This window comes from Hylobates moloch, unplaced genomic scaffold (genome assembly GCF_009828535.3).
Source record: "Hylobates moloch isolate HMO894 unplaced genomic scaffold, HMol_V3 SCAFFOLD_19, whole genome shotgun sequence".
Lineage (NCBI taxonomy): Eukaryota > Metazoa > Chordata > Mammalia > Primates > Hylobatidae > Hylobates > Hylobates moloch.
Genome location: NW_026652294.1, coordinates 48,700,474 through 48,721,284, shown reverse-complemented (window position 1 = coordinate 48,721,284; position 20,811 = coordinate 48,700,474). Strand labels below are relative to the sequence as shown.

The 20,811-nt window shown below is 46.3% G+C and overlaps 1 protein-coding gene across 9 annotated transcripts in view; it reads left to right on the top strand.

The window, feature by feature from the left end:
• TANC2 (tetratricopeptide repeat, ankyrin repeat and coiled-coil containing 2) overlaps positions 1-19,475 on the top strand; it is a 486,082-nt gene extending 466,607 nt beyond the window's left edge. For 7 of the 9 annotated variants that reach the window (XM_058432005.1, XM_032138883.2, XM_032138882.2 and 4 more), the window contains 7 exons: positions 3,415-3,590; positions 3,903-4,035; positions 4,584-4,613; positions 5,448-5,539; positions 7,435-7,581; positions 10,104-10,204; positions 11,794-19,475. In XM_058432005.1, the coding sequence (XP_058287988.1) occupies positions 3,415-3,590; positions 3,903-4,035; positions 4,584-4,613; positions 5,448-5,539; positions 7,435-7,581; positions 10,104-10,204; positions 11,794-13,759 (2,645 nt within the window). In that variant the 3' untranslated portion in view covers positions 13,760-19,475. The remainder of the gene's footprint in view (positions 1-3,414; positions 3,591-3,902; positions 4,036-4,583; positions 4,614-5,447; positions 5,540-7,434; positions 7,582-10,103; positions 10,205-11,793) is intronic. The other 2 variants (XM_058432006.1, XM_032138881.2) reach the window with 1 other exon arrangement.
• Positions 19,476-20,811: the final 1,336 nt, after the last annotated feature.

Sequence of the window (20,811 nt, the reverse complement as noted above, 5' to 3'; positions counted from 1 at the left end):
AAAAAAAAAAAAAAAAAAAAAAAAAAAAAAGACGCCATTGTAATGGAACATATGAGGCATAATGAGGTCCTAACCCAAGGACAGTAGCTTTCAGAATAGAACAAAAAAGGGCTATGTGTAAGAGCTATTTTGGATACGAAGTCTGATTAGATGTAGGAAATAAAGATAGAAGAGCTAAAGATAACTCCAGAGTCGTAAGACCGACATTTGGGAGAATTGTGATTTCATTAACTGCATGAGAAAGAAAAGAGAGAAGAGGAAGATTACAAATTGGATTTTGGAAGTATTTAACATATTATGGATTTGTTTCATATGTATCTCCTTTTAATTTCTTCTCTTTCCTTGTCTTTGGAAAAGTCAGTTCATCTGTAATATACATCCAAAACTTTCTTATCCTACTTTTTCCACCACTGGATACTTTGTCCAGGAAATTTATAGATGTTGCATCTGAGAAAACGCCTTGGATTCTCTTCTGTATTTACACTTATTCCATATTAGAGTCAGTGTTTTAATTGCAAACTATACCATTACATAAATGGCTCTCCTCAGGATTAAGGTATGGTCCCTTCCAGCTTTTCATCCTCCTGTGGGAAACCACAGACTCTACTGACCTCCAGAGATGCAAAGGTGATAGGCTAGATAACTGCTGAGTAAACCCTGAGCCTGCTGTGGCAGGTCCTAAGCTTGAGCTGACATCTGAATCCTGTCCAGCTGAGGGGGCAGCCAAGTGTCCCGATGCAGTAAGTTGATCTCTGATGTAGTTAAATATGACATGCCTACTGTGTGAAAAGAGTTGTCTTAGGTACTCTTCTAGCAAGTAAATGATATGCTTCTTACCATCAAAGGCCTTACATTCTGGGCCTTAAGAACCAAATGTATATTGGATTTTAGACTGATTACAAAACAGCATGTGAAGTATGCTTGATCCTTTCAAGTGAAAATAGAAATGTTGAAGGGAAATAGATCCACAATATGAAAGGGTGGGTGGAGAATTTAAAAGTGGGGATGGAGTTATTGAATAAGGCTGAGTAGTTTAAACTCTGAATTTCTTGTTTATTTTATTTGTATTTGTTTTTTGTTTTTTGTTTTTGTCTTTTTTTTAGAGGCAAGGTCTCACTCCATCACCCAGGCTGGAGTGCAGTAGCCTGATCATAGCTCACCAAAGCCTGGAACCCCTGGGCTCAAGCGATCCTCCCATCTCATCCTCCCATCTCAGCCTTCCTGGTAGCTAAGACTACAGGCTCACACCACCACACGTGGCTAATTTTTTAGTTTTTTGTAGAGACAAGAGTCTCACCATGTTGCCCAGGCTGGTCTCAGATTTCTGGCCTCAAGCAGTCCTCCCACCTCGGCCTCCAAAAGTGCTGGGATTATAGGTGTGAGTTACTGTACCCAGCCAAATATTTATTTTTTTAATTGACAAGTAAAAATAGTATATGCAGTTATGTATCGCTTAACGATGAGGATATGTTCAGAGAAATGCATTTCAAGAATTGTGTCCTTAGGTGATTTTGTCATTTGTAAACATCATAGAGTGCATTTACACAAACCTAGATGGTATAGCCTACTACACACCTAGGCTGTATAGTATAGCCTGGTGCTCCTAGGCTACAAACCTGTACAGCGTATTACTGCACTGAGTTACTGTAAACAGTTGTAACACAGTGGTATTTGTGTAGCTAAACATATCTAACCATAAAAAGGAACAGTATTTATGGTGTACAACATGATGTTTTGATGCAGGCTGTATATCCCTTATCTGAAATGCTTGGTTATATATCGCTTATCTGAAACGCTTCTGTTGGGATTTTATTTTTTGCATTTTGAACTATTTGCATTATACTTACTGGTTGAGCATTTCTAATCCAAAAATGTGAAATCCAAAATGCTGCAATGAGTATTTCCTTTGAGTGTCATGTTGGTGCTCAAAAAGGTTCAGATTGTGGAGCGTTTCTGATTTCAGATTTTCAGATTAGGGATACTCCAGCTGTATATGTATACATTGTGGAATGGCTAAATCAAGCTACTTAATGTGTGCATTACCTTACACACTTATCTTTTTTCTTCTGGCGAAAACGCTTAAAACGTACTTTCATAGCAATTTTCAAGTATGTATTGTTATTAACTATCACTATGACTATAGTTAACTGTAGAGTAGATTTAGTTTACTAGTTAATAACTAGTACCGTAGATCTCTTGAACTTATTCTTCTTTCTAAGTGAATTTTGTGTCTTTGACCAACATCTCTCCAATCCTCCCCATCTCCTAGTTTCTGGTAACCACCATTTTATTCTTTGATTCTATGAATTTAACTTTATTAGATTAAACTCTAGATTTCTTTCGTGGCCTGGGCTCAGTGTCCTCTCGTGTTTATTTCCCTCACCTGGGGAGGGAGAAGGGGCCCTGGCATTGTGATCAATGACAAACATGTCCTGGGCTCCTATTTGATGAGACTGTCTCAAGGAGTTAGCACTGTTTTCAATGGAAGGCTTCTGCTCAGTTCAGAAAACGTGCACTGAGCTCTGGTGCAGTGAAGGCCGAGGCAGGTGGATCACTTGAGGTCAGGAGTTCAAGACCAGCCTGGCCAACATGGTGAAACCCATCTCTACTAAAAATATAAAAATTAGCCAGGCATGGTGGTGCATGCCTTTAATCCCAGCTACTTAGGAGGCTGAGGCAGGAGAATTGTCTGAACCCAGGAGGTGAAGTTTGCAGTGAGCCAAGATTGGGCCACTGCACTCCAGCCAGGGCAACAGAGCAAGACTCCATCTCAAAAAAAAGAAGAAGAAGAAAATGCTCATTGAGAATTTATTACATGCAAATAGGATACAAAAAAATAGATAAATAATGGAATAAGTTGACTTATGTTAAGCATACTTAAGATGAGGTAGCAGTGAACTGTGAGAAGCTTCTTAGAGGCAGGAGGAAGGAGATAGTTCCTAGAGAATGAGAAGAAGTGAGGCAAGTCATGGGGGAAGAAAAGCTCTTCCACACAGGGAGCAGCATGACCAAGAGTGAGGAAGTGAGGATGCAGAGGGATTGACGGGAGATCCGAGAGGCAGAGTGAGGATGCGGGAGGATTGACGGGAGATCCGAGAGGCAGTGAGCACATCCATTTGGCCGAAGTGGAGGATTCTCACAGGGGAATAATAAAACAGGTATAGAGAGTAATTAGGAATAGACTGTGGATGACCCTGAATATTCAGTAAAACAACTGGAATCTGTTTTATTGAAAGCTTGTAGGATGAACTTTTAACAGTTAAGATACAACTGGCATACCAGAATCAGTCTTAAAATGGAAATAGTCCAGAAACGCGTGGTGTTCTTTGGAGGAGCGTGCCCCTTCAGCGCACTTCCCCTCCTGCTGTGCGATTCCATGTCTCCTCAGCCCTGTGCTATCACTTGCCTTTGCAGGTGCCTCCATTGCTCTTATGGACAAAGAAGGATTGACAGCCCTCAGCTGGGCTTGTTTGAAGGGCCATCTCTCAGTAGTACGTTCTCTGGTGGATAACGGAGCTGCCACAGACCATGCTGACAAGAATGGCCGTACCCCACTGGATCTGGCAGCTTTCTATGGCGATGCTGAGGTGGTAAGTACCTTTAAACAAGCCTCAAGAGAGCAGAGAGAGGGGCTGTTCTCCATCCATACTACCTGGGGTTGAAAGTGGAGTGATGTATTGATGATTGCTGATACAGATCTCTCAGATCTATACTTGCTAGAGAGCAAGAATATTCAAAATGCTATTAAAGATCAAGAATATAGCTAAGGCCTGAAATACTATGACAGAATAGCCTGGGGTAGGCCAGCAGTTGAAAAAGGGCAGGCAGCAGCCAGAGCCTTCGGTGGAGCAGTGCTGAGCCATTACGCCTGTCCTAACTGCTCTGCTTGATCCGTGTCCTAGGTCCAGTTCCTGGTAGATCATGGGGCCATGATCGAGCACGTTGACTACAGTGGAATGCGCCCTTTGGATAGGGCAGTGGGGTGCCGGAACACTTCTGTTGTTGTCACTCTTCTGAAGAAAGGAGCCAAGATAGGTAGGAGAAGGGAAGAGGGTGTTGGCCATCTGTGCCCAGGGGCCAGACTGGTCCAGTGGTCTGGCTGCCCTGGGTATTTGGTGTGAGTGTATATAGTTCCCCCTCCTCCCTGGCCCAATTATTGTCCAAGTGAACAGAGAGGCTCTTGGCCCAGGGAAAGCGCCATCTGAGCTGTGGTCTGCAGTCCCCTGTGTCCAGAACCACATGGTTCTCTACCATGTCCCTTGTAGCCTTAGCCAGGAGGCTGCTCTGGCCTTAAGCACCTCTCAGCACTGCCTCTGTTCCAGCCCCACTCTGTCAGCATCCTGGATCTCTGCACTGCCGTGAGCCTTTGCTTTCCCTTGCTCTGAATGTGCTTCAGACTCAAGTCCCTGCTGCCGCCGTCCCAGCTGCTCCCCAAGCCCACAGACCTATAGACGAGGGTTGGCTGATATGCTGGCTTTGTGCTGCCTGCCTCTCACTGCTGCTTTTTCCTTCTTTTTTTTTTTTCACCTTCATCCATTTTTTTTTCCTCTCCTACAACTTTTTGTTTTCTCCTTTCTTTGAAGGTTGTCAGACGTTACCGAGTCGCCCACGAGGTATATTTCACCGCTGTCAGCATCAGGCGTGGTCTGATGGCTTGGTCAGCTTTGCCTTCTCCTCTTTGGTTTAGCCTGCATGAGTTCCCTACACCTCTAATCTTTTAATTTACTTCACCTTAAAAGAAGATTTTTTTTAATGACTGTTGTAGAGAATAACTTGAGCTTTTGATAACTAACCTTGAAAAGCAGAGTTTGTAAATAATTCAGGCATTTGTAAACTAATCAATTTAACCTTTTCTTTCTTTTTGTGGGTAAAGTCATCCTCAGTAATGTTGGTTTGTTTCATATCTGATTGACATTCGAACTGTGCTCCTGCTTCAAAGTGAATCCTGGGGAGTCCTAGTTGGTACTTATCATTTAAGGGAACCTTTAGAGTTATCAATGGTTTCCCTTCTGCAGAGTACATATTTTAAAGTTAAGAGGCTAAACATCTGGGGGTTTTGAGTTCCAAATCCAAAATAAATTACCCTTTTTGGACTTTTCAAATCCTGTGGTAATGTTTAATATAAATCCTTTCTCCCAATTTCCTTATTTAAAATAATTCCAAACTGAGCCATTGCCTGCCCACATGCAGCACGCAGGCTTTGCTGCCCTCGCGTGGGGCAGGCTCACATGGTTCCAGTATTCTTATTTTAAGGTGAATACAAATCCAATGCAGCTTCTTGGCAGTGGGAGTTACTAAAATACTCCCAGGTCTAAAAGATGAGGTACTAATTGTGGAGCAAGTTGTTCTCTCAGCAGAAATTCCCCCAGGGTATTTTTTTCACCTAGCTTCCTACCACCCTTACATTGTATGAGTTTTTTACCCATCATGCATCCTGTACACTACAGGTCCAGCCACATGGGCGATGGCCACCTCCAAGCCAGACATCATGATCATCCTGTTGAGCAAGCTGATGGAAGAGGGGGACATGTTTTATAAGGTGAGGGGAGGGAGGGACACAGTTTCTTCAGAACAGCCACTGACTGTTTTCCACGTGTAGAATTTTCCAAAGTCTTGATAATTCTCATCCTTTGTGTAGAGGCAAAGGGAAAATACTGTTCCTCAGTGATGGCCTCATATGTGGGGGATCCTGGGGTTCTGCCTTACCAAGAGGGCAAGAGTAGCCTGTACTTGCCTGCAGCTGATCAACCTAAAGCCCTGGTTTCACCTGGTCACTGACCGGTGGTTTTGTCAATTTTTACATGAAATCTGTTAGGTAGGATCTGGAAACTCATGAGACAAGTCAAAGTAAAATTATGTAGTATAGCTGTTTCCAGTACGTTGATCCTAGCTTTCATATGTCATAATATATATGTAGATTAAAAAGTATATAGTAACAATAGCTCATCAGCATCCTTGAATAAGATAAGGAAACCAAGACAAATAGCAATTATAAGATTTGTTTGAAATCATTCACTGAATGACAACAATAACAAAAACTGTGGAGTCTCTGTACTCACAGTCCGAGCTGAAGGCTCCATACCCTGACACAGATGAACTCCTTGGTCTATTACATGTCAAAGTCATCGCACTGGATCAGCTGGATTACCCTGTCCCGAAGCTTCATACAAATCCAACCCAGTTTTTGGCAGCAGGCATCACTGACACTTCCCCAGGACTAAAAGATAAGGAAAAATAGTTGTGAAGCGTATTGTTCTCACCTGTGTCAGGAGTGTACAAGTTCCTAGGAGCAGAATTCTATCTTCTAAGTACCCTTTGAATGAGTCACGGTAATCTAGGACTCTCGGGCTTTCAGGAAGCTTAAGCCCTGGCCCAACCTTGATTTTACGTGACTTCAAAGAAGGTCCTCATTACCCTAGATGTCATATCTATGGACTTCACAATGGCATTACTCTCAGATTATGTCCTGGTTATAGCATAACTTCTGGTATTCTGAGGCAAGAAGTCCTCTTAATGAAAATATGCAGTGCCATTATTGTTCCCCTCAGAATTCTACCTTGAAAGCCTCCAGATCTCTCCTTAGTGAATGGTGCTGAGGGAAAAGTAAAAGTCTGGGATCCCTGTGGAGTTGCAACTATAGAGAAGGAATAGAGTGGATAAAGGTCAGCTAAAGGGGTGGGAGATGCTGCCTGCTTCTTTCTGGTCTCAGCTTACAGATTTTCAGATACAAAGTGGAAGAAAAGTTCAAGGTTGCCGTGGCCAGATCTCTAAATTGGTCATAGATTTACTTCATCTTGGATAATCCCTCCTGCAACATCAGATGGAATCACAAACTCTAAACTTCACTTTTCTACTGCCACCCTACTCCATGCCTTTTCCAAAAATGGGGAACACTGACTGGTATTATTTTATGCCATGAGATTAGGGAAGCAACCGCTAAACTGCTTTAGCTCCCACATCCTTCGTGAGGAAGAGAGTGACTTCTAGAGGGCTGGCCAGGTGGAGCGTCAGACCGAAAAAACAGTTCTCCAGACAAGCCAGAAATTAAGGAGGAAGTAATAACTTTGGAGTGCTTGGGACTAGGAAGTCATATGTGTTCTAGAAAGCAAAGGAACTTTGAAAGGAGCATGGTCAGCCTCTTCGGAATCCAGTTGGGAAGTCAGGGTCCAGGGCCTTCCATTTGCCAAGGCTTTGTCTCCCTGGCTTGTATCTTGGGTATCCCCTCAACCTTGCCTTTCCTGCCAGGTGAGTTTCCTATAGAAAAGACTAGACCCTTCTGCCCTCACCATCAGGGCCAGAACTCCTCTCTAGGCTGGCATTTGGGAGGGTTAGCCCTGAGTAACAGCTGCTGAGAAGAGGAAGGGAGTGGGGACCACACTTCCTCAGCTGTTCAGCAGACCAACTGTGTGTTTCGCCATCTTGTGCTCCCATTAGAAAGGTAAAGTAAAGGAAGCTGCCCAGCGCTACCAGTACGCCCTGAAGAAGTTCCCTAGAGAAGGGTTTGGTGAGGACTTGAAAACTTTCCGGGAACTAAAGGTGTCTCTCCTCCTCAACCTCTCTCGATGTCGCAGGAAAATGAACGTAAGTCCCTGTCATCCCAACTCCTTTCTGCAATCCTGGAAGCTGATAGCCCATGTCACTCACTAGCTTTTACCAGGCCCCTGAAATCCTCCTCTGCCCCATTTGGAACTTGGTTGTCCTTCACAGAGCACTGACATTTGCAATTTGAAAGAAATCAAGTCTAAGTACAATCTGTATCTCAAACTGTAAAGAAATTAATGCTGCGAGTACTTTGCAGCTTTCTGAATGTTCACAATTTCACTGAAAGTGATGAGAATACCATCTTTCCCACCCCCGTACCACCAAGTCAGTGTTCTGGTCTTTGGGAAAATGTGAGAGCAGTGGTCACTAGAATTCCAGTTGCAATTAGATACGAATTGTAGTCATTACTCTCAGGTATATTCCCTTGTCGTTTGAAGAAGGGCTAAGAAGAGGGCTTGGACCATGGTCTTGAAGGTTTAATTTCTGAGGCTATTGAACTTTTTGCCTCTTTGCTCATCTTTGTATCCTAGCATGCTATGTCCCTTCTTGTCCTAGAGGGAATCTCAGAACTCCCCCTGGACCTTCATCGTTTCCCTGGTAAGCCACGGTCCTTCCTGCCTACCTTGCAGACCCATCTCAGATGTCCCCAGACACTGCTCCCTCAGCCACTGCCCTTTAACATAAAGACACTCCAAGCCAAGAACCCTCTCTCAGGTTTTGGAAATAGCTAAGATTGTGTCAGGAGTCTCTGACATCCACCAGCCTGAGGTCTCACAGTTCCTCAGGAGATAAAAATAATCCAAGCCAAACAGACGTATTGATCAATTAAAAACTCAGCTGGACAGAAGCAAGATTTAAACCTCATGGCCAGGGATCTTCCAGAAAGATTTGTGTGTGTAACCTTTAGATCATCCATTCTAGACCCTAAACCCTGACACCAGAAGGAGCCTGAGTTAAACCTGACTGTCTCAGAGAACACAGCCATGACCCTCGGAGGCAGAGTTAAACCTGACTGTCTCAGAGAACACGGCCATGATACTCGGAGGCAGAGTTGCTCCAGGGTGCTGAGGGAAGTGGGGATGTGGAAGAGGCCCCCCAACCCCGGGAAGGGAGAAGGTGGCGGTCTCGGGAGACAGGTTTTCATACTCATGGGGTCTCCTGTGAAATGAACAGCACCGAGGCCTCCCCTGGCACCAGCCGATGAGGATGAGGCAAAGCTCAGAAGTTGCTGCCAACCCACTGATCTCTTTTCCCTACCAAATAATAGACTTTTTTAAAATGCCCTCATATTTTTAGGAATAATGATGGTCCCAAAAGAACAAATAAAAGAGTAAGGCTGGAAGCAGAGCAGGGATAGAGGGTGACCCATAAAAGCTGAAATTCTTTCTAGCTCCACATTTGTTCAGAAGCGGTTGTTAATCACCTCCTGGGCCAATACTGTGCCAAACACCAGACGTCTGCTTAGGTAGAGGATTTCCCATCAACTTTAAAAAATTTTTTTTACCTATGCCCCAGGGCCTTTGTTCTGCCCAAGGCCTTGTTTTCTGCCTTAGGACTCATGACCATAACCAGAGGCTACCATGCTATACTGTGGCTTTGACACTAAAAGAAGGGGAAAACCTTCTCTTTTAGCTTAGTATTTAAGGGAATACTAAAAACCATAGGCTGCCTAGTCAGCGTTGTTCCTCACCCCACCCCACAGTCTCTGTTCCCAGGGGTTCTTAGGGATGACATCCCTATGAGCATGTTCCTCTAGGGAGAGCACAGACCTCAGTCACAGCCAAGGTCTTCTCTTGTTTTGTTTTATTTTTAAGTCTTTCCTAAGTGAGGAACCAGTTAAGAAAAGGAACAGATCAGAGAAGCCTCTGTGAAATAGAAAGAAAATGATAATTAGCACCTACTATGTGCCAGGAACTGAGCAGGGCTCTTAAATACTGTATCACACTTGATCCTACCTCTGGGGTAGGTATGGATGAGAAAATACACCATACACTCGGGGGTTATGAAGCTGGTCAGAGAATTGAACCCAAGTCAGTCTGACACCCCCTCTCCCTCTAGTCTCCGTAGTCAGTGCAGTTTCCTTTACAGATGTCATCCTCCTGGACTTTACAGGACACCTTCTCACCTGTCCCTTAGAAAGCCAAAGTGTAGTGTGTGTTGTAGGAAGGTGTGGGGCTCAGACCAGGGTCCACGCGAAGTGTGGACATGTGTGCGTTTGCCTCCTACATGCATGGAAGACTTCAGGAGCTTCACTGGAAAGGGTTGGTGTTTGGCTTCCGGGCTGAGAACTTTATCAGAAAGGCAAAAAGAGGGAAAATTAAAACTATTTTAATATTCTGGGCAGATAAAGTCCAGTGAGCAGTTGCAGGGCTATACAGGACAAAGGCAGAAGGAACTTTCAGTCCACAGGCCCCACAGCTAGAGCCATGTCAGGCACGTCTAGTGTCCCAGGCGTTCCATCCATGAATGTCAAAAAATGTACAAATAATTTGTTTTATTCCCAAGTTGTCTATTTTTGGTATCTCATCAATGACTCATTTGCACACCTATTGTAATGACAGGATTTTGGAATGGCGGAGGAATTTGCTACTAAGGCCCTGGAGCTGAAACCGAAATCTTATGAAGCTTACTATGCGAGAGCAAGGGCAAAACGCAGCAGCAGGTGAGGAGAGAGAGAGAGGGTGAAAGCAAGAGGTCTCTTTTCTGAAAATATGGCCAAGGCAGCGTCGGCCACCCTGGGGCATATGTACCCAAATATATCTCTGTCCTTGAGAACTGTCAGGGCCAAGCTTTGGGGATGGCTCCCATAGCACAGCCCTCAGCTCGAGATCGGCAAATCTGCTGGGCTGTGGAGACCACGAATGTTTCACTTTGGGAGAAAAACACTTTTTCACTGGAGAATGGCAGCTTCTTCCAAGAAGCCTCTGCCGTATCTCAGGCATTTTTCAACTCCCAGAGCAGCTAGCATAAAGAGACAATGGTGACTTAAAGAAATCACTTAAGCAGAGCACCCCACCCCCTTTAGAGGGGAAAGTAGGATGGTTCACGTAACATCACAGGTTCCTCTTCCTTCTCCCATAGGCGTTTGAGGAATCTCGGATTAGTTAGTCTCCCTTCTGGGGCTCTCCTCAAGTCTGGTGGCATCAGACCCCCTTCCACCTAAACCATCACCCACCACACACACACACAGAGTCAGGAGGTCCTTGCTGCCAGGATGGAAAGGACCCAAGAGAACACCATTCCACATTCCTCGTGCCCATCTGCTGTAGTTTGGCCCCTTGGCAGAAAAGCCCCCAGAAGAACCTAGAAGCTGCCATCAGTGATCTTTGTGTAACTTGTCACTGTCTCTTACGCCTCCTGCCCTCCTTCTCCCCAGCTGCATGAGAAAGAACTGCTTCAGGTTCATTGCTATGACCAGGGGCATATGGTCCTGAAAATCACACCCAGGTTGAGGCTAGCGATGGTGGTGGCAGTGATCGCACTCTTATCTAGCTGGGGTAACGAAGTCCTCACAGAAACCTGACTCAAATTCTCCTTCCCTCTGGATAGTTCCTTTTTCACAAGGCCAGTTGCCCCTGTCAGGTGATATTAGTAGAGAAGATGGGAATGTCTCTGACAGTTCATTTCTTCATTTGTAAATTAGAGTCTCCTTGGAGTCAGCTCAGCTCCAGCCCCAAGTGGCCTAGTCAGCAAACCTAATGCCTGCCCCACTTTGATAGAGCAAATGGAGACACAGCAATTCTGAGAGATGAGGGTTAGAAAGGGCAGAGGACAGGGTTCTTGCCTAGCGTAGAACAGGCCTGAAATTTGGAGCTAAAATATTGAGAATATAAAGAAAAATTTCTGCTGAATCAGCAAGATTTTTAAATATGTAGTTATTTTTGTTCCTAAGCTACTTGACAGTGACCCTGTAAATGACAACCCCACCCAACTCTCATACTGCCTGGTGTGTGTTTGGGCACCAAAACAACTTCCCGAAGGGCCTGGCTGGACTGACACGATGGGGCATTTCTCCACTATTCCCAGAGAGGCCAGAAGGAAGATGGAAGCCGAATGGGTTAGGGAATCATTCGGACTCTTCCAGAATGAGTCTTCCTGTTTCCTTCCCTATAAATCCAACTAAACCGAAACACCCCAGACTCCCACAGACGCCACCACAGCTCTCTGAGATAGTGACCATGTTCTCAGCTCTTGGTGATTTCTCTGGATTCAGAATAATTCCAGTTCCTGTGTTCACATTTTGTCAAGCAGACAGTTCGCAGCAGCCTTAGAGGACCTGAACGAGGCCATCAAGCTGTGTCCCAACAACCGTGAGATCCAGAGACTTCTGCTGAGAGTGGAAGAAGAGTGCAGACAGATGCAGCAGCCACAGCAGCCACCACCACCACCGCCGCCACCGCAGCCTCAGCAACAGTTGCCGGAAGAAGTAGAACCTGAACCACAGCATGAAGACATATACTCTGTACAGGATATATTCGAGGAGGAGTACCTGGAACAGGATGTTGAAAATGTTTCCATCGGCCTCCAGACAGAGGCCCGGCCCAGCCAGGGGCTCCCGGTCATCCAGAGCCCACCCTCCTCTCCCCCGCATCGGGACTCAGCCTACATCTCCAGCTCACCTCTTGGCTCTCATCAGGTTTTTGACTTCCGGTCCAGTAGTTCTGTAGGCTCTCCCACTAGACAGACCTATCAGTCCACCTCACCTGCCCTTTCTCCAACTCATCAGAACTCACATTACAGGCCTAGCCCACCACACACTTCCCCAGCTCATCAGGGAGGATCTTACCGTTTCAGCCCCCCTCCTGTGGGAGGACAGGGCAAAGAATACCCAAGCCCTCCCCCTTCCCCTCTCCGGAGAGGCCCTCAGTATCGGGCCAGCCCTCCAGCTGAAAGTATGAGTGTCTATAGATCCCAGTCTGGTTCACCCGTGCGCTATCAGCAGGAAACAAATGTCAGTCAGCTTCCTGGCAGACCCAAATCTCCATTATCCAAAATGGCCCAGCGGCCCTACCAGATGCCTCAGCTCCCTGTGGCAGTTCCCCAGCAAGGGCTCAGGCTACAGCCTGCCAAGGCCCAGATTGTGAGAAGTAACCAGCCCAGCCCAGCGGTCCATTCAAGCACCGTCATCCCCACAGGAGCCTATGGCCAAGTAGCCCATTCAATGGCCAGTAAATACCAGTCTTCACAAGGAGACATAGGAGTCAGCCAGAGCCGGTTGGTTTATCAAGGGTCAATTGGGGGAATTGTAGGGGATGGGAGGCCGGTGCAGCATGTCCAAGCCAGCCTGAGTGCAGGCGCCATCTGTCAGCACGGAGGATTGACCAAAGAGGATCTTCCACAGCGACCTTCCTCAGCATACCGAGGTGGCGTGAGATACAGCCAGACACCACAGATCGGACGCAGCCAGTCAGCATCCTATTACCCAGTCTGTCACTCAAAACTAGATCTGGAGCGCTCCTCCAGCCAACTAGGTTCCCCTGATGTGTCGCATTTAATCAGAAGACCTATCAGCGTCAACCCTAACGAAATCAAACCGCACCCGCCAACTCCCAGGCCATTGCTGCATTCCCAAAGTGTGGGCCTTCGCTTCTCTCCATCTAGCAATAGTATCTCCTCCACCTCCAACCTAACTCCAACCTTCCGGCCATCTTCTTCCATCCAGCAAATGGAGATCCCACTGAAACCCGCATATGAGAGGTCATGTGACGAGCTGTCACCAGTGTCTCCAACTCAAGGAGGTTACCCCAGTGAGCCCACCCGATCCAGGACCACACCATTCATGGGGATCATAGATAAAACAGCGCGGACTCAGCAGTACCCCCACCTCCACCAGCAGAATCGGACCTGGGCAGTGTCATCCGTGGACACCGTCCTCAGTCCCACGTCTCCAGGCAACCTGCCTCAGCCCGAGTCCTTCAGTCCACCATCATCCATCAGCAACATTGCCTTTTATAACAAAACCAACAATGCACAGAATGGCCATTTGCTGGAGGACGATTATTACAGCCCCCATGGGATGCTGGCTAATGGGTCTCGCGGAGACCTCTTGGAGCGAGTCAGCCAGGCCTCCTCCTATCCCGATGTGAAGGTGGCTCGGACTCTACCTGTGGCTCAGGCATACCAGGACAACCTGTACAGGCAGCTGTCCCGAGACTCTCGGCAAGGGCAGACATCCCCTATCAAACCAAAGAGACCATTTGTGGAGTCTAATGTTTAAAAGACGTTTTGTTGGAGTGAGACCCATATGTTTTCACTGCACATTTTCAGGCTTGGTTTCCACATTTGAGGTAGTTCTCTGGCTTAATTTCTCATGTAGTTTCTGTGTGGTGTTCAGAGGTGGCAGCCCACATGCTGAAATCCTTTGCATGCAGCCGACTGGGAAGCGGCCTCCCGGGAGCCAGGACTTCAGTTTCTCTTGTCTGTGCCCAGCCACATGCTCTCTCCCTCTCTTCAGATGCCAACGAGGAGATTTTCGTGCCATGTGCTTTAACCCAGGGAGATCAGACACACTGGTCAGCTTTTTCCAGGAGACAATCGCTTTCACTGATGTTCTTGTTGTGTAATTGTCTTTTTCTTTTTTAAAAAAATAAGGTGTTCTTGTTCGTTTTCTTCTAGAAACTTTTAGAGTGCGATGCCCCTTTGCCTTTGCATTCTTAGCCAGTGTCACCCACACAGCCAGCCGCAGCGCATTCTCATACTGTGGCCCCTCCCCAGACCGCCAGTGCCCTGCAGCCACCAGGTCTACAGTGTGCATTAGGATTATTGCTGGTCTTCCTAGGGGGGTAAAAGGATCAGAGAGAGAAGAATTAAGTGCTAAATTGGAAGAAAACCCCAATATAATTACGTAAAATGTCACTACATTGATTTTCCGAGAGGCATTGTAGGAATATGTCAAAAACAGCCAGCCCTTTAAATATTGCAGTCAGCCAAGGAAATTAGATGAGAATTGTGGCTATTAAGAGAACTCACTGAGAGTTATTCTCTAGATCTTTAGCTGACAATTAACCACTAAAAGCTGCTGCTTTTCCAGGGTAGGGGAGGGAATGAATACATGGAAAAACGAAAAAGATTGTTCTGGATTCTCAGTGAAAGGCTATAGGAAGTCTGTTCTGGAGACATCTACTTTTTAGATCCTGATACATCACTGAGTGTCATACTCCACGAAAAGGAACCTCTTCCCGAAGGCTGGCTGGTGTGACAATCCCGTTAGTTGGATCTTCACCTACAGCCAGATTTTGTTCTAGTGGCCCTCTTTCTGTAAACCCAGATGGCATCATACAGAAATCGTTTCTTTCAGAAGCAGATTGGAATCTCTTGGGACCATGAGACTGAGTCCCAATATTTCCACCCAGGGTCATGCCCGTTGTTGTCTACTTCTGTTTTGAGATCTATAGTTTGATTATTATCACAGGAACTTTCTTTTCTTTTTCTAGGAGTATTTGTGAGAGTGTGATATTTTAAAGTCAGATGCAGCAAAAACTGTTTCAGGGTGAAGAAAGACCCCTTTCAGCCCTGTTTTGTAGCCCTGGATGGGGGCATGAGATAGCAAGCTTCTGATCTGGTCACCGTACACATCTTCTAGGTCTCGTGGTCATTTGGTAAGCTGACCTTTGAGTGAGCGAGGCCACTGTTGAGTGGATAGCAGGAACATTGGAACCAAAGCCTTGGCACAGGCCTGGCACTGGCTGTACCTCAGCTCTTACAACTAAACAACTCAACCCAACAAACGAAGCAACTGAAACGAAACAAAGGAGCATTCGTTCTCTGTTATTAGGAATCATTCTGCTCTGTTAGGGAAGGGCTGCAGGAAGGGCAGTTTCCTGAATAAAAATCTGGCTATGACCAGTCCCATGTGTTTGGTTGGTAAGTAAGTAAGTAAGTGCCCTTTGAAGGGATCATTAAGACACAGGGAACATGAACCTGAGATCAGAAGCATTTCTTTACTAATTTAGATTCTGCCAAATAGACTGACCTCTCCACCCCCAAACCTAAAACAGGCCAGGACTTGTCTCTTTGTGCTGAAAGCAAATAGCGGGACTAACTCAAGCCCCAGCCTCTTTCCACCCTCCCTGAGACCTAAGGACTGCCTTCTCAGCTAGACCAGGGTGGGCATCAGCGTCCTCTCTCCATCTCTGTACCCCTCTCTCTCACATCAGGAAGATGAGACATGTAGCTCTAGCGGCAGCCTCTAGCCAGGAGCCCAGTGGCCTCTCGGATCGCTTTTTGGCCAGGTCTCAGCACTGCTGGCCTCTTTGCATCTTATTCCTTACAACCGCCTCTCACTGAGGAGCCACTGCATTTTGAAGAATTTCTCAGTGTCTGTTAGAAAAGTGCTCCTGCTCATTTGGAACGCCACACATCCACCCACACTCACCTGTCCAGGCGAATGAGCAGGTCCTGTAGCTTTACAAATATGCCACTGATGCCACTTCTCCCCAGGGTCTCTCAGTTTTCCAGGACAAAAAGGAGATTTAGGGCTTATACCCTATGGGCAAAACACCTAAAATGTCTCAACAGTCAAAATGCTATTTTTTTGGCCATCATAAGAGGGAGTAGTAGGTATCACTGCTGCGTGCCAGTTGTTTTTGACTAGAATATGCCAACCAGAGTTTGTTGGGGCAGGAGACGTTTTTCCTTACAAGCAGACTGCCTGTGCCCTGTGCCCTGTTTGCTACTTCACTGCCATGGGATGATCTGAGTACTGTATTTCAGAGCTGCCCCTTCCCCAGCAGCAAACACTCACTGAGTCCATGTCTGGCTTCAGGTGGGAGGAAATGTTTCAGATGAAACTTACTCAATTCATATCACCCTGAAATGGAGGACAGAGGTGACAAACTTCAGTTTAATAGGTTTCTCACCAAGTTGTATGTTCCATTGGCCCAGGATTCTTGCACTAATGGGTTTCTATCACATCATGTCTATAAATGGGTGCACTTTACTGTTTGAATTTGTAACTGAAGTACTGGATATTTAAGTGTGAGTAATGTCTTCATTAGAAAATAGCAGAACCGCTCTTGTCTTTTAGTGTATTTTTCAAGAAAAAAGGAAAGGAAAGACATCAAGCAGTGGATCACAACATTTATAGCACAAGAAATAACTGTTGTATATAAGCATCAAAAAGATTAAGAATTTTTTAATATGAAAAATATTTGCAGTGATTTTAAAGTGCTTTTCCAGCAATGTTCTTAGGGACTCCTGAGACACGGTTACTTTATCTACTGGATCAGTAAGGCACACAATTAACAATTAACAATTAATGTTTATTTACAAAGTAAAGGGAAAACCTGTGTAACATGAGAATTTGGCATGACAAAATGGAGACCATTTTGTATCTGCTGTTGTATCTTGTCCGGGTTGCAGACGTGCACTATTAAAGTCCCAAGTTAATAGAGCACAAACCCTTCTCGCTCCTCCCCCATGTGCCCCTCTTTTTAGATGTGTATAACAAACTCGATGGCTCAGGAAAATTCCACTAATTAGAATCATGTACAGTACCCCAGGTCGTTGTCCAGATATACAAGTTTGCTAATGTAGTTAAGCCTGGATTATTAAAACACTTTTCCTAAATTATTGTAAACAGAACAGCTTAGAGAAAGGTATTCTCAGTCCTTATATTGTATAGTAGTTTATGAGCCCCTCTCCAAATATTGATATTTTTATATTCCAGAGATGTACCCAATAGAAAAAATTAAAAATTAATCAGTATCTAATTTAATATCCATAAGTATTTTTCCTTAGATTTTAGTCACGTACAGTGGGCTATGTGGATGTCACTTGTGCTTCACCATAGTTTACCACTAGGTGTCACTGTGGCTCTGCACTGCGCTTGTTTTGTAGCAAAGAACCGCGGCATCCCCTCGGGGGAGAGGAGCTGCTTCCAGGGCAACAGGCAGGCGGGCTCAGAGGTTCAGGAGAAGGGAACAGAGGCCTGGAAGGGGTGGGTCTTCGTGCATCTGTGCCAGTTGTGCAAGACGAACTCTTTGAACACTACATGCTTTGGACTTCAGCCAGGCAGAGGCTGGGAGAAGGTTGACCCCTAGAGCTCCCTTGCTCTGGTAGAGGGATAGGTTCAGGGAGAAGCCCCTTCTTCCCCGTGAGCCTCCCTCCTCTCAGTTCCTCTCAGCCTCCAGCTTTTATAACTCCAGAAGCGTCACAGTTGGGTGGTTTGATTCAGAGAGAGTTATTTTTCTACTGCAGAAATGCCTTGGACAAAACCAGTGCTCACTGAATCTTTGCCACAAAATGGAACAGGCTATCTCCCAGGGGACAAGAGGTGCCCGCCCCTGTGCCCAGCCTCCTCTTGATGCTCCCAGTGCCCAGCAGCCTCGCCCACCCTGCCTGTCTGTTCCTGAGCTGCCCATTTCTCAAGAAACCGACCTGCAAAGGCAGCCGGCTGCTGCCTCCACACTGAGGGCTGTGCAGTCCTGCTGCTTGCTCACTGGGAGGTGCAGCTCTTTCTCCTCTTCCTCTAGGAATTCCAGACCGACCATCTACCATGACTAACAACAATGAACAAAGGGCTTAGGGGCAAGAGCTACCTACAAAGACGTGTCATGGAACCCTTCACCATGCAATGCCTTGAACTCAGCTCTGGCTGCTCCCAAGAAAAGGTGGCTGGCTGGGGGCCTGGACACAAGCACAATGGGGCTGGTGGAGCCACTGTGCAGAGCTACTTGAATAATCACTGGGTTTTCATCAACTCCTTTTGTTATACAGACCACTCAAGGGCTGAAGTGTTGGTAACCTTCATTTCGGTGTCCAAAGCCTCACAGCAGGTGAGCCACCCTGAGATGCTTGTGGCCACATGGTGACCACAGTCAGAGCTTTGAAAGTCAGTACCAAATGAACGCATAATTGGACACCAAAAATCAAGTGTTACTTTCATGTTTCCTCACCCATCATCTCATTGCCTCCTGCTGACTCTGATACCGACGCTGAGCTGACTTGCCAGGCTGCCGCTGGATGCGTACAGATCAGGCCAGCGCCGCGCTCATTTTTCCAGATAGACCTACTCTGTGGAACGGAAGTGCCCTAGCTGCTTTGTTTTTGTAGCACTTGCTGGCTGAATTTTTCTTTTGCTAATTGCTAACCAGAAAGTCTGGTTAGAGGGGGCTCAACTCAATCCCTTTGGTCCCCAGAGCCAGACGAGTTAATTCTGGAAAATTGAGTACTTGAATGTACCTGCCTTATTGCATACCAATTTACTGGGGGAAAAAAAAAGTTAGTGATGCCGGCTCCAGATCTCCACTTCATTCACAGGTGATTTTGGAAATCCTGTAAGTTACACTTCCTGTTCTGGTTTTGTTTTGTTTTTTGTTTCCTTTGGCTGATTCCTGCTGAGTGAGGCCAGTTCCTCATCAGGCTCAGGGCAGGTGCCATTTTCCGGCGTGGCCTCCTTTCCATCTAGCACAGCATCTTTGTCTCTGTTCTGTCTCCTCCAAATCCAAGATGATTTTAATTAGTACAGACATGTACAGTCTACAATTAAAGAGTGATTTGTACTAATATGATTTTGATCTTCTTCCTCTTTGCTGTCCTTTCAAGACACTTGCTGGAAAAAGCTTTAATGCACTTAGTTTTCCTTTAGGTTTTCTATGACTCCGATGTAAAGGACTTTCTCTGTACAGTATATTATCCAATGCATGTTTGTTCTCTCTCCTGAGATATTGAACACCACACAGTTGTGAAGCCGCGCAGCGGGGATGCCCCACACCCCACAGAGGCATCTACCCCTGTGTCTAAGGAAAGACATTTTCCTTTGCTGTACTTGCTTGAGCAGTTTTATTGTCTGTACATGTGAGCTGTGTGAGATAGATGTGAAAAGTTCAAATGAATGCATTTTCCTGCCCCATGTATACAGATTGTCATCTGTACAATGAACTGTATGTATGAAAGCAAATGTACTTATTTATAAATGGCTAACACTTGGAAAACCATGGTGTTGTGATGCTTTTCTCCTTCCATTACAGCCTCTTCAGGGAGCTGGCTTTTAGGCTTACCCTCCTGAGGATGCAGTGATGGGGGCACCCTCCCTCAGGAGGAATTGGGCAGGTTAGGGCTAAGGCCAAATTCCCGATGATTTGCTTGGTCTCTTGTGGGACACTCAGAGCCACCCCTTTGTGCATTTATTCGCTCGGTCACGTTATTGAGCACCTCTTCTCCTCAGAGTTGGACACTGTGGTAGGCCCTTGAGAGAGCTGTGGACAAGAGATGCCGTTCTAAGGAGCTGTCAGCACAGGCTTGTGACATTTGTTGAGAAAGGGAGGCTTTTTCTTCATTGGAGAAGAGGTTTCTCTCTAGCTATACCCAGGGAGCACTGAGCTCTTGTTTCATTTTGTAGCTGAAGCTGCACCCAATCCAGCCACCCTACCAAAGCCAAGGCTGAGGTGGCTGCCAGCTTGAGTGGCTGTGTTTAGAAGCTGCATGCTGAGAGGGTAGCCAGCAGAGGGCACAGCTCCCACTGCAGACCTAAGGGCTTCGTCACAGCTGGAGGCCCACAGCTTCCAGGGGCTTTGTCTTTTCATCAGAAATCTGGTCGAACTCCAGTCTTCACCATATAGAGAGCTAGGCAGCTGCATTGTGAATGGAAAAGTGGCAGATTTCCTGCAACTGGCTGGAGACTAAATACCTTCTAAAAGGGAGCAGGGGGTGGCGGGGAGGGGGAGCAGCACTGAGCCTGCAGCCTTTCCTGTTTAACTGCTACCTCTATGTTTACTTCAGGGACAAGCGAGAAGGGAGACCACTTCCTCTTGACATCAGATTTGTGCTAAACAAACATTCCTGCTGTGCATACCTGCATTTCCCAAAGCCTGGGGAAGCAGACAAACTCCACGCAACACACAGCCCAGCCGAGACACCACAATTGCCTTCAAAGAGAAGAGGGGACTCTGGCAGCAGCCACCTGCTCAATCTCAAAACCATTCCTGGGCTGCTCCAGTTATTTTATTAAAAAATGGGTAAGTCGGGACCAGGTGCGGTGGCTCACGCCTGTAATCCCAGCATTTTGGAAGGCCGAGGCGGGCGGATCACGAGGTCAGGAGATCGAGACCATCCTGGCTAACACGGTGAAACCCCGTCTCTACTAAACAAAATACAAAAAATTAGCCAGGCATGGTGGCAGGCGCCTGTAGTCCCAGCTACTCGGGAGGCTGAGGCAAGAGAATGGCGTGAACCCAGGAGGCAGAGCTTGCAGTGAGCCGAGATCGTGCCACTGCACTTCAGCCTGGGTGACACAGCGAGACTCCATCTCAAAAAACAAAAAACAAAAAA